General features: G+C 39.6%; 1 protein-coding gene across 2 annotated transcripts in view; it reads left to right on the top strand.

The window, feature by feature from the left end:
- LOC131240202 (phospholipase D delta-like) overlaps positions 1-13,228 on the top strand; it is a 65,200-nt gene that overhangs the window by 39,366 nt on the left and 12,606 nt on the right. The window contains exons 7-9 of one of the 2 annotated variants that reach the window (XM_058238311.1): positions 342-490; positions 1,766-1,933; positions 7,974-8,174. In XM_058238311.1, coding sequence (XP_058094294.1) covers positions 342-490; positions 1,766-1,933; positions 7,974-8,174 — 518 coding nt within the window. The remainder of the gene's footprint in view (positions 1-341; positions 491-1,765; positions 1,934-7,973; positions 8,175-13,228) is intronic. The other variant, XM_058238312.1, reaches the window with a different exon arrangement.

Below are 13,228 nucleotides of genomic sequence, written 5' to 3'. Positions count from 1 at the left end.
AAGCTGAACCCAGTTTCTGGGGAAAAGGTTGAGATGATGATGATGATGTGATTACCATCCTATGGTTTTTTTTTTCACAAGGCATAGTTCATCCTACAATGACTTTTGGAATTCCCACTTTCCTTCAGTTATACCTTCCCTCTTCATGTGCATATTTGAATTTAATCTAGAGTAGTTGCACATCTTATGTTATTCCATGCATTCATAGCTTTTGTAGTGCCAAGTCTTATGCTTTTCCTGGCATTATCACAAATTGACATAACAGTGTTTCTTGCTCTTTCTATGTTTTACATTTTTTTTTTGCCCTTTTTTCTAAAGTTCAGCTTTGTTGGTATGAGCAGGTGCCGATAATCTGGTCCCAATGGAATTGGCCTTAAAGATTGCTAGTAAAATTAGAGCAGAGGAGAGATTTGCAGTGTACATAGTCATTCCAATGTGGCCTGAAGGTGTTCCTACAAGTGCATCTGTGCAAGAAATCCTTTTTTGGCAGGTGTTATTTTCTTACTAATTTTTGAACTGCCTGAATTGTACAAGTTTAAAACATTTCAAGAGGGGTGCTAGTTTTATATTGGATGATTGAATTATTAAAAATTGTAAATTCACATCTAATGTTCATTTGTTGAGCCTCTCAACTAGTATTTGACATAAGAACCCAGGTATGGCTCCTTGCTAGAGTAGGATTCCTACTCGTCCTTGTGCACATGCAATGTATTGTTTTTGTGTGAGATGCAGGCCATTCAGCAGGTGGACCCCAGTGTATGCATGTGGCAAAAAAAATCTGGCCTCTCTGGTCATCAGGGGCACCACATCTGCAAACTGTCCATTTTTCATACATGTGTATAACCCACCACAAGACTGGACCAGCCTTATTTTTAGGCCACAAAACATAAGTGGTGGGGACCACCTGTGGAACAACTCCATGCCTGTATATGTGCCACATTGGACATCTGTGAAAAGTAGGATTCAAATTACTCTCAGGCATGGCCATCACATTTCTCCTCGATACAAGTAGAAATCATGCATCATCATGTTTTGATAACTGATACTTTGTGGCTTCTTGATGATCCTAGGTAATTGAAGTGTATTCTAGCTTCATCACTTGCGGGACGTCAAGCCAAAAATATAATATAACCCTGCTAAAAACATTTTAATATTTTGAAGGCGTTTTGGAATTTTGAATGCAAGACCTTTCTTATTTTAACGTACTCCGAAAAGAAGAGATATTTTTCATCGTCGTATGGAATCCATATCAAGGTATTCAATAACAGTAATGGCCGGCTGTATGACTGTTGCAATACAAACCGTAACAGCCATTATAGCCCTATAACGGTCTTATTTTTTATTATTTATTTTTATTTTTATTTTTTTATTTTTTAAGGGGAAAAAATATCTCAGCCCCTTATTGACCCTTTGCAGGCCTTTTTTATTTTCTTCAGATCAGGCGTTGCAGCCCTCTTTCGTGTAATGGGTCCCACCATTACTGTCACGTAATGGCCGTAACATGGTTTGCTTCAGAATTTTAGTTGATTCGTCTCATTGAGTGAATGGGTTTGGGTCAGTGGAAAAAACTTGATACAGAAATCTCAATGAAACCAGCTCTTTGGTCCAAAGGCCTCTCATGTTTTAATAAATTAATTGTAGTATACATTTGTCTCTATTTGCGTTTTTAGGTCTTTAAACTATGAAGTGCTGATCGTCTTTCCATGGGCTCACATAAAATTTACTGACATTGTCGTTTCCACTGTGGCATGCCGTCATTTTGCAGGGTCAGACGATGCAGATGATGTATGATATTGTTGCAAAGGAGCTAAGATCCATGGGCTCAAATTCCCATCCACAAGAGTACTTGAATTTCTATTGCCTCGGAAATCGGGAAGAATTGCCCGAGGAAATGAAACAATCAACTAGTCAGCTTTCTCATAATACTGATGTGGTAACATACATGAAACCGACTTGTTCAATCACTAGTTCATTATGTATGAAACTGTAACTGACATTGAAATGGGTGGTGTTCAATTGACACAAGGAAATGTTACTGATTCATGCATCAGCATAACTATGGATTCTCTCATCAAGTTATAATCAACTTCTTTAATCTCACCCATTACAATTGCAAACGAAGCCACCATATCTCAGAAATTCCTATCAGTTTCCAAGTGCCACGAGAAATGTGGAAGTATTCCTCACAATGCTAATTGTCTAGCTCCAAGAGGACTACCTAACCAACCGATCGCCAAGTTGGCTTTTTCAATAGTTTTTTTTTGGTAAGCCAATAATACTAAAAAAAAAAAAAATGTTAGATAGGTACTTTGGCCTACCCCACTACTCATCTTCGACATATTCACTAACTAAAGCTCCCTATTTTTTAAGAAGATCACATGTTAGATTTCTGTCCATTATAGCTGTTAAGCATAAAAAGCTTTCGACCTAGGAGGAATGGAGCATTCCCCACCTTTACACAAGGCAAAGGATCACCAATCACCCATCCCTAGACAATGCACAAAAGGAGTTGGAGGAGAAACTCCCATGAAAGTCCCACGGCAAACTTGAATGTCAAGCTGCACACAAAGGAATATAGTAATGTCCTCTTACCCACTTAATAGTTCTTCAAAACGAGCTCTCTCTGAATCAGATAGATGTCTTATGAAAACTAAGATATTGACTTTCTTTTTTTGGTAGGGCGTTAGTGCCATTGCCTTACACGTGATAAAATGGAGACTTGATCCCGGGCCACGGCTCAGGAGAGCGGGTACACACCAACTCGGCTAATGAGCTACACTGTGGATACAAAACTATTTTAACCAAACTGTAACTTGACCTAAAATCAATTTTGCTCAGTAAAATCCCAATTCAACCTTTCTAAAAGATTTCCATACACTCGTTGATGCAGGACATGCAATGATGTGCAAGTTTTTCAGGCTTTAGATCACACTAGTTCAGAAACAATTACACAAAATTCCATATCCCACACAAAAGTTCAAGCACTCAATCAAGGGGAATCTATGCAAGTACAGGCCTACACAAGCTAGGGCTGGATCAATCAAAATAATAGACCAAACAATAATCAGAGGAGGGTAAATTCATCAACACATGCACAAAAATAATTTCCCAATTCAAGGGATTCACAGATTTCTATTTGGGGAACCCTAAAGTGGAAGAAAGGGCATAAAATTGGGGATTTGAATAATTTAGGATTAGATTTAGGGATTTTGGGTGAAAGAGGAGTGAAAGAGAGGAGAGAGACGAACCAGAGAAGCACCGTATGTGCAGACAGCAGCAATGGCCCAGACGCATGTGCGTGTGATTCCGCTCACACATGTGTTGGGCCCACAAATCAGAAAAAGGCCAGCTTGACCCTAGTCGGCCAGGGTGGACCACAAAACCCTCAAGTTTGCGATGATCCGACGATCGGTCTGTGCGTGGTGCTCCGCCGAAGTTTCAGCCCTCTTGCAGGGCCAGGTTCCAGAACTCTGCTGTAGAAAAGAAAAGTCTGTAAAATATTGATGGATTTGCAGGGGAGATGGTTGTAGGAAAAGAGAAATATGGATGGTAGAAGGTTGGGGCGAATCGGGACGAGTGTGGCTTCACACCACGATAGTCAGCCGTTCGAGGAAGGGAGGGTTTCACACCCAATTTGATTTCCACAACTTAGAAACTCAGAGAAGCAGAAAAACAAACACAAATTTTATTAATCTTCAATGAGAAAAAAAAAGACTAGGAGGGGTGCCTATTTATAATAAAACCTATACCCCAAAACTCGCGCCATGTGCACAACCTATTACTTGGAGACAAAGTAATAAAAAATAACAAGTAATGAAAGCAATCTAAACCGTCCATGATATTCCTAATAGCAATAATAAGCAAAACCCAAAGTACTAGATTAATTAGAATATTGGGCCACGATCATGAGAACCCATGGTGGGATTAACATGACTATCGGGTCCACTCCAACGAACCAAAACGCAGTCCCCTAACTAGGAGGCCCTCTCTGGACGTCATTATCGATCTAGATCGATGGTGGGGCCCTCCTCCTTGCATACGTGCGTTAGGGGGGGCGTGCGTATGCGCATGATGTCCCCATCACTTGTACTCCTGCCTCTATTGCTATACTTGTGACAAAGTATATGAAACTTGAGTTTCATAAAAATAAAAACGAAAGGAGAAGAAAAAAGGTTGACTTAACTTGGATCTTAAATGCCTCCTCATCCTTGTAGGGTCCTTGGATCTTGCTATGGTTGCTACTATTAGGAGCTTCTTCTAGAAATTATGTATATGTTCAAAAGATTGGTTTGTTGACTTCCAAGCCACTGATCCTTTGGGCTCGTTTGGCAGCATGGATTTTAAATCCTTTGGAATCCAATGGATTTTGAAACATGTGGATTTGAGTGGATTTTGCGAATCAACTTTGAGGTGGGAATGTGAGGGATTGTGATTCCTCTAAAACAAGGTATCCAATATTGGTAATGGTGGCACAATTATGGCCACATTAATTACCATTGCAGTACGGGCCATGACGGCCATTTTTTCTAAAATTATATCGGTCTCGTAATAGGCCATTTTTTTTCCGTAACCATTATGACCCCATAACACATAATGGTTCCCACCGTTACATAATGGCCTTTACATAACTATTTTTCAATACCTAGATCTAAAATCCCAAGTGTCCCACTCCCCCCCCCCCAAAAAAAAAAAAAGAAAAGAAAAGTTTGAAGCTCTCCTAGTGCTTAGAATTTTACCTTTCCAAAAAAAAGAAGGACCTAAAAAATGAAATCCCTCTAAATCCATGTTGCCAAACAAGCCCTTTGTATCACTTGTTTCTAGGATCTAACTTACATAATTCTTCTATTATGACCATCGATGGGCTACCTTTGTGCTTCTAATGTAGGATCTTTCTTCATGTTGGACCGAGTTCATCATCATCACATGGACAAATACATTACATAAAAATACTAACTCGAGATGTAAAAAAAAAAAAATTGGCCCTGTGGCTCTTCACGTACAAACCCTAAATATGACGCTTTAGGAACCACTAGTATCACCTCCTAATTCTAGTAATTGAAAATTCACTCTCATTCTCTCTATCTATCATTTGCATCTCTTTAGCTGTACTATTTTATTACTAGGTTGTCTACTTGTATCCTATGCAATTATGGATAATACATCTAACTTTTACACATGTTCATCATCATCATCATCATCATCATCTAAGCCTTATCTCAATCAATGTTCGAAATATCGGTATCGCGCAATGTATCACACCCTTGGGATACAGATACATATCTGTTATCGCACGGGATATATCGTTTGTATCACATAATTTATCATACTTTTTGGGAAACATGGGGAAATGTTGGTAAAATGGTTGAATTTTTCAATAAAACTTTAGGGATTGTTAAAAAAGACCTTAATACACACTTTTAAATCATAACATCTAAGAAAAAGGTGCACATAATATGTTTCCTTTATATAAGGTTCTAAGCTATGTGTTGTCTGACTAAATTAATGCAACTATATTCAAATTGAATGCATAGCATTTATAAATATATCAAGACATGTATGAAACATCATGGTGGGCCCCACCACGAGCCTAGAAACAATGGTATTTGAATGCCTACCATTACAGACTTCTCGGGGCCACAAAAGTTTTGGATGAAGTAGATATTTGTGTTTTCACTTCATTTAGGTCTTTGTGACTTGATCAACAGGTTGGATGGCAAATAAACATTACAGTGGGCCCTAGGAAGTTTTTAACGACGGTCGTTCAATCACAATTGTTTCCTTGTTGTGTGGTCCACTGGAGATTTGGATTTGCCTCAATTTCGTGATCATGCCCGAAAATAATATGAAAAAAATAGATTTGTGGCATGGATATAACACATGTATCATGGTGGGGCCCGCAAACAGAGCGCCGTCCAATAACACCTCAAGTTAGTAGGCAATTCATGTTTAGGCGTGGTTTTGGGTGGATCCCTGGATCCATTGGAGTTGGTGGATCCATAATTGTGGGGCCCACTTTGATGTATGTGTATTACGTCCACACTGTCCATACATTTTTACAGATCGTTTTAGGGCTTGATCCCAAAAATGAAGCAAGTCTAAGTCTTAGGTGGACCATACCACAAGAAATAGTCATGATTATAAACTTCATGGGGACCAACGGAATGTTTATTTGCCATCCAAACTGTTGATAAGGTCACAAAATCCTAGATAAAGAGACCACACAAATATCAGCTTGATCCAAAACTTTTTTAGCCCATGAGAAGTTTTTAGTGGTTGATTACCAACTGTTTCATATATTACGACCCACTTGAGATTTGAATCTTCGTCATTTTTGGGATGATGCCCTAAAATGAGTTTTCAAAATGGATGGATGACGTGGATATAAGGAGCATACATCAAGGTGAGTCCCACGGTCAAGGCTCGCACGCACATTGGTGGATATGGGGATCCACCGAAGTCACGCTCGTCCTGGTGGGGGTAGTGCCCAATCTGCAGTCTACATGGAACATCCACGTGGGCGGGACCCTGCCATCATGGTCCCACCTTGATGTATGTGTTGTATCCACACCGTTCAACCATTTGGAGAGATGATTTTAGGGCATGATTCAAATAATGACGCCGATCCAAAGCTCAAGTGGACCCCACCACAGAAAACAGTGGAGACAGTTATGCCCACTGTTGAAACTATTTTTGGGGGCCCACCATGATGTTTATTTGAGATCCAACCTGTTCATAAGGTCAGACAGATATGGACGAAGGGAAAACACGAATATCAGCTTGATCGAAAACTTCTATGGCCCCATGAAGTTTTTAATGGTAGACGTTCAATCCGCATTGTTTTCTTTGGAGGGGTCCACTTGAGCTTTCGATTTGCCTCATTCTGTCTCATAACCTAAAATGATCTATCCAAATGGATGGACGGAATGGATATACAAAACATAATCAGGGTAGGCCCCACTGTAAGGGCTACACCATCTTTAGTGCAACTGAGTCGCACTGAATCCAAGAGCACAGATTAGGTGTTACTCGAGTAACAACTCAGTCGATGTTACCCTTACTATAGGGCCCATCTTGATTATATGTTGTATATCCAATCTGTCCATTCGTTTTTCTAGCCCATTTTAGGTTGTGGTCCAAAACATTAAGCACATCCAAATCTCAGGTGGACCACACCACATGAAACAATGATAATTGAATGCTCACCATTAAAAACTTCCCAAGGCCTACCGCAAGCAGATCCGTAATGTTTATTTGTCATCTAACCCATTGATAAGATCAACTAGAACTGAGCGAAGGGAAAATTCAAAGATTAGATTGGCCTACAAAATGCTTTTATTGGTCATTCACAACTTCTTCCAATGGTGTGGTCCACTCAAGATTTGGATCTTCTCAAGTCTTGGCATAGCATCCTTAAATGATCCGAGAAAACGGATGGGCAGCATGGTTATCAAACACATTCATCAAGATGGGCCCCACACGGTGAGCTTAACACCCACTGAACTGTTACCCGTGTAACAGCTAATCCGCTCCCTAACTTAAAATGTTGTGAGAGAGAGAGAGAGAGAGAGAGAGAGAGAGACTCTTCTCCGTCAAAGACGGCTGCAAGTACGCAACCCTAATCGAATCTGAGAGAGTTCCGAGGGGTTTCGTATTGTTGGCCCGCGATAACGATAATATCGGCTAATAGTATCGATATTACGAACACTGATCCTAAATAATCGAGGTTGGTTACATGAATCCTATTCTGCCATTCCACTCTATCAAGGGCCAAAGCTTTAGCTAGACCATAAGTAAAATAAGTTATGGCACTTGATAGAGTGGAACTTTTAGGCACGTTACTAAAATAAATTATCAAATTGACTATGGACTAAAAGTGATTAATTGTGAGATCTGTTCAATGCATTTTTTTTTTTCCCTTTGTACTTTGCTAGAAAATCTATGATGATGTTTCACCAATAAAAGTATTCCTGCAGGCTGTGTCCAAAAGGATCCCACGGTTCATGATTTATGTTCATGCCAAGGGGATGATAGTAGATGATGAATACATCATTTTGGGGTCTGCCAACATTAACCAAAGATCTTTGGATGGTTCAAGAGACACAGAGATTGCTATGGGTTCATATCAACCCCATCACTCATGGGATGAGAAGAGAAGAAAACATCCACGTGGCCAGGTTGGTATTCTTTTTATTTTATTTTATTGAATCTAGAAGCATCATATGTTCCCTCCCTTCCACCCTCTCCCCTGCAACAATGTTTTTAAAATCCAGACCAGATAAGCTGGTCAGACCAGTTTGGACGTGAACTAGTTTCCTACCTAGGGTAGATATCTATTAGAACCATTTTTGGATTTGGACCACCCGGGTAACACAGGTTTTGTGGTCCAACTGTTTGACGCATTCAACCCAGGCAGTTCAAGTTGGAATTGTCAGCCTCTTTTTTTTTTTCCTGATTTTGTTGGTAATTTTAATCAACTTAGTAGCATCATGGTGATGCCACAGGTTCACCCAGTTGGACTGGTTGTCTGACTGGTTTTGGACTGAACTGACCATGAAAATGAGTGGGTATCTAGTTTGGGTTTTAAAAGATTCATCATCATTGTCATCATCATATAAGACTGATCCCAACTAATTGGGGTCGGCTACATGAATCCTTTTCCGCCATTCCCCTCTATCAAGGGCTATAGCTTCAGTTAGGCTTGGACCATACGCCATCAAGTCTTTGCCTGCTACTTTCACTCATATCCTTTTGGGCCTTCCCCTTGCCCTTTTAGACCCTTCAAACTGTACCCACTCCTAACCAGCACAGTTCTTGGTCTCCATTGCACATGACCAAACTATCTAAGTTTTCTTTCCCTCATCTTGTTACCTATTGGTGCTACTCCTAAATTCCCTCGAATACGTTCATTTCTAATTCTATCCTTGTCTTGTCACTCATCCATCTCAACATGCTCATTTCAGCTACACTCATCTCATGGACATGTTGTTCCTTAACCGTTTGACATTGTCCCATAAAGATGGCTGGTCTTATAACCAAGGTATTCCAAAATGGTTATGTAACGGCTATATAATGCAGGGACATTTTCATACCGGGCTCGAGTGGGGTAGCTCGTGGGATGCGGGGACACACTCAGGGTGGGTGACCCATGTGATTTGGGGCCCATGGGGGAAGTCTCGTGTTTGAGACTACTCACCAGGGATGATTAATGCGCATTTCACATCGGGCTCGAGTGGGGTAGCTTGTGGGATGCGAGGACACACTTGGGGTGGGCGGCCCGTGTGAGGCGGTACCTATGTGATTTGGGGCCCACGAGGGGGGTTCGGCCGAGGTCCTAGCCCATGCGATGTGGGGCCTGGGCTATGAGATAAAAGGATTAATTCGCCATGCTCTAAAAGTTAGAGCTTTTAGAGCAAATGATTAATTGTCCTGCATCACTATAATGGAAAAAATGCCCTGTAACAATCTGTTACAAGGCCCAAACATGTGTTTGTTTTTTTTGGAATGGTAATAGCCATTATGGCTCATATTGTAATGGTAATGGCATAGCCCGTTACGGGCACTGTTACCATTATGGAATACCTTACTTATAGCCATCCAATAAAATTTAGCTTTTAGTTTGAGTGGTACATGATGATCACATAAAACCCCTAGGCATGTTTCCATTTCTACCACCCTGCATGAAACATTATATTGGGTAGTTAAGCTTTACAATCCTTTTGAGGTGTATTTACACAATGCTCGGCCCAAGAGTTTCTATTGTCCACTCGAGTTCACATTTTGTACAATTAGAGCATGGTTTAATGATTCAAGCCATTGATGTGATGGCCCCCACCATGAATGGTCCATTTTCTAAAAATTCCCAAGATTAAAGATACCATCGGTAAAATCTTTGCCCTTTTTTTGGTTGAATGTGGACCCATGCTACATTTAACCATTTATTTGTTGGACACATGAATTGTTAGAATTTTTCCTTCCAAGAGATTTTGGTGCTTCCACTATCCAATGTGTGCCTGATCATATCAACGGATTGGATCATTGAATCATGGGCTCCACTAGTAAAATCTAAAACTCAAGGGTTATAGAAACTATCTGTTCGAGAATTGAATAGTGCCTTTTTTACTTTGCGCTTATTGGTGAGATGTTAGTAATAGGTTGGCGTGATAAGCATCGTCGAGGGCCTGTGAATTCTTCTGCAATTCCATGTTTACTAGAAACTAGTGGCACCTCAATATCACATATGAAAAGTGCTCAAAGTTTCCTTTGAAAGTGGAAGCACCGTAAAATATGCACCAACTAAAAAAAATTTCTAGGGACAAAATTACCTCAAATGTGTAACCATGATTGTCTTATTTGTTGCACAGAGATGAAGGAAAGCCCACAAAAGATGTCGATTCTCAACCACACGAGGGAAGAGAATCTCTATATTTCTCTAGGGCTTAGGGCTTGAGAGAAGATAGAAATCTCTCTAATCAAAGCCTATACCCTTATTTACAGGCCTCCATTATTGAGAGATCCTAATTAAAGACAAACTCCAATATCTTTTAGGTTATGGTGGTAATGAGGTGTACAAAATTACCACATTATCTCTTAATAAGGAAAGCCAATCTATAACCTCCAATCAAGTAGTTCCAATACGAAATCTTTAAGACTATAATCCTCCCTAGAGGATGACATCGCACCAAATCTAAAAGTGGACCATAAATGATTCGTCCCAATCTCCAATCACTTATCCTAAAACTTTGATATGATCATACTCAATCAGGCACATTTGATTCCATATGTATACGCACAAATCCCCATGCTTCGATCATGATGCACACTATCTACTTTTGAGATCGAGCGGATTTCATCTTTGCAAATTTGATCAATCAAAGCTTGTTAAAAATAGTAATATATAACATATGCATATTTTTCTAAAACCATTCACAATAAAATTTGACTGTCCATTCAATCTGGCGCCTTAGATAAGTCTCATGTGCATTATCACCGTTGTGTGATCATCCGTGGTGGTCCTCTCTAACCCATTTGCATGACCCGATCTTGACTTAGCCCCACTTTCCTAGTGTGCTTCTGACACAACTAAAATATGCATTGAGAATGCACAACAAAGTAGTGTAACCTTATCACGACCTTGCCACGTAATGTAGAGTAATAAGGACACTAAAGCACCTGCGACACTAGCATGTTGCTTGACAACTGGATTGGAATTGATCCATTGCTTGTAGGTAATTGGTCTCGTAGCTTGTGTGGCTCAATTCTTACATGGTGAATGATCAACGTTCGTTGTCTACGCGATCGTCATGCGAGATCCATCCAATCAACCAACTATCCATCTTCGCTGCAATACATAAGCTTATATGATTTGATTGGGCACAGAGCCGATCATGCCAATCTCTATGGCCCGCATGAATCTCACTATGCCTCCTATCGTGCATACATGCATGATAGTTTACACCGTGCAAGAAGTAGACCAAGTCTTTAATTGACGAGCATTGGCTACATCTCATCATGATAGCCAATTGGAATGTTTGTCATGAACAATCATCCACACACAATAACAAACATAAGAAAATCTTAATATGATTCAATGAATAAATATGTGCACATGTCAATATTAGTTTGATGGGTTGCACAAAGTCTAACAATCTCTCACTTGGCTTGAAGACTACTGAGACTAATCATTTGTAATCCCTTAACCCTGACATTAGCGACAAAAGAATCATGCAAAAGTGGCTAATCAATGGGTTGGCCAACATCTCCTGTGTAGAGATATGACTAATGGTGATTCCATTCTCAGCTACCCACTATTTAATAGAGTGATACCTCTTCTTGATAAGTTTTGACCTTTAACGAAACTTCAGATGTTTTGATATCATTATAGCCAAAGTATTGTCACAATAAAAATGTATGGGCTTTCTAGCCCTTATGACAATCTCCAAACTGGTACAAAATTCTCTTAACAATATGGTTTCATCTATTGCATTGCTACAAGTGATATACACTGACTTCGTCAATGAGTGTAGTAAATGTTTACTTCTTGCTTCAGCAGGAACTAGCTTTCCCATTAGGCAAGAAAATAGATCCGGATGTTGACTTAAACAATCGAATCGATGTACTCCTTAGTTGCCTCTGTGATAGCTTAACATGGAATCTATGTTGCTCACCAGATAATGAAAAATTCTCTTGAAGACATGTCAATATGTAAACCTTGAGTTTGACTGGAAGCGACTGACTAAACAGGATGGGTACATAACAGAGCATACATGAGACTGTTGACTGTTAATATAAGAAACCTAATGCATTTTTCTCCTTTTCTAAATCATTCTTAGGACATACTCCAATTCAATTTGAGACTCTTCTCTGTTGGTGTAGCTATGGGTACAACCTGACATTCCAAAACAATTGAGAATACTTTGTAAGTTTGTTAAGACAGGTCGAGGAACCTTTCAGAAGGATTTCATTCAATTTCAACTCCCAATATGTCGAATGTTGCACTAATGTCTTTCATCTCAAAATTCAGAGATAACCAATACTTGGTAGCATTTTCCATATCCAAATTGTTGCCAATAAGAAGAATATCGTCTACATTCAAGGATATAATTAAGAACTTTCTAGATGTCTTCACATAAACACAATGGTCTTCCTTGTTCATGACAAGTCCAAAGGCAGTCACTGATAGATGAAACTTCATGTACTTTTGGCGTGAAGACTATTTCAGCCTTATATCGATTCATTCAATCAATGTACTTTATCCTCGTGACCTTTCACCTAATAAACCACGTGCTGAGACGTAAATTTCTTGATCCAGGTCACCCTTCAAGAATGCAGTCTACACATCCATTTGGAAGAATTTTAAATCCTGTGTGACAATGCTAAGATCATCTTGATGAAAGAGAACTTTGTTACATGAGGGTAGGTCTCCTCGTAATCTAAGTTTTCAATTTGAGTAACTCCTTTCACAACTAGTCTGGCTTTGAACTTGTAAATGCTCCTATCAGATTTCCTTTTAATTTCCATATCCATTTGCTACAAATAACATTTTTCTCTGGTTGGAGGTTGACTAGTTCCCAAACTTTTTTTCATCATCAAGTTGAATTCTTCATCCATAGCTTCCTCCAAGTTAACCTACAAATAATGACTAAGCGCTTCCTAGTAGAGGATGCAGGTTCATTTTATCAACCAAGATGTAAGTATGGTGTTTCCCCTTAGTTTTGAAAAAATCTCTAAG

The sequence above is a fragment of the Magnolia sinica genome, chromosome 3 (genome assembly GCF_029962835.1).
Source record: "Magnolia sinica isolate HGM2019 chromosome 3, MsV1, whole genome shotgun sequence".
NCBI classification, from domain to species: domain Eukaryota; kingdom Viridiplantae; phylum Streptophyta; class Magnoliopsida; order Magnoliales; family Magnoliaceae; genus Magnolia; species Magnolia sinica.
Note: the sequence above shows the minus strand (reverse complement) of the source record. Positions and strands in the feature narration are given on the sequence as shown.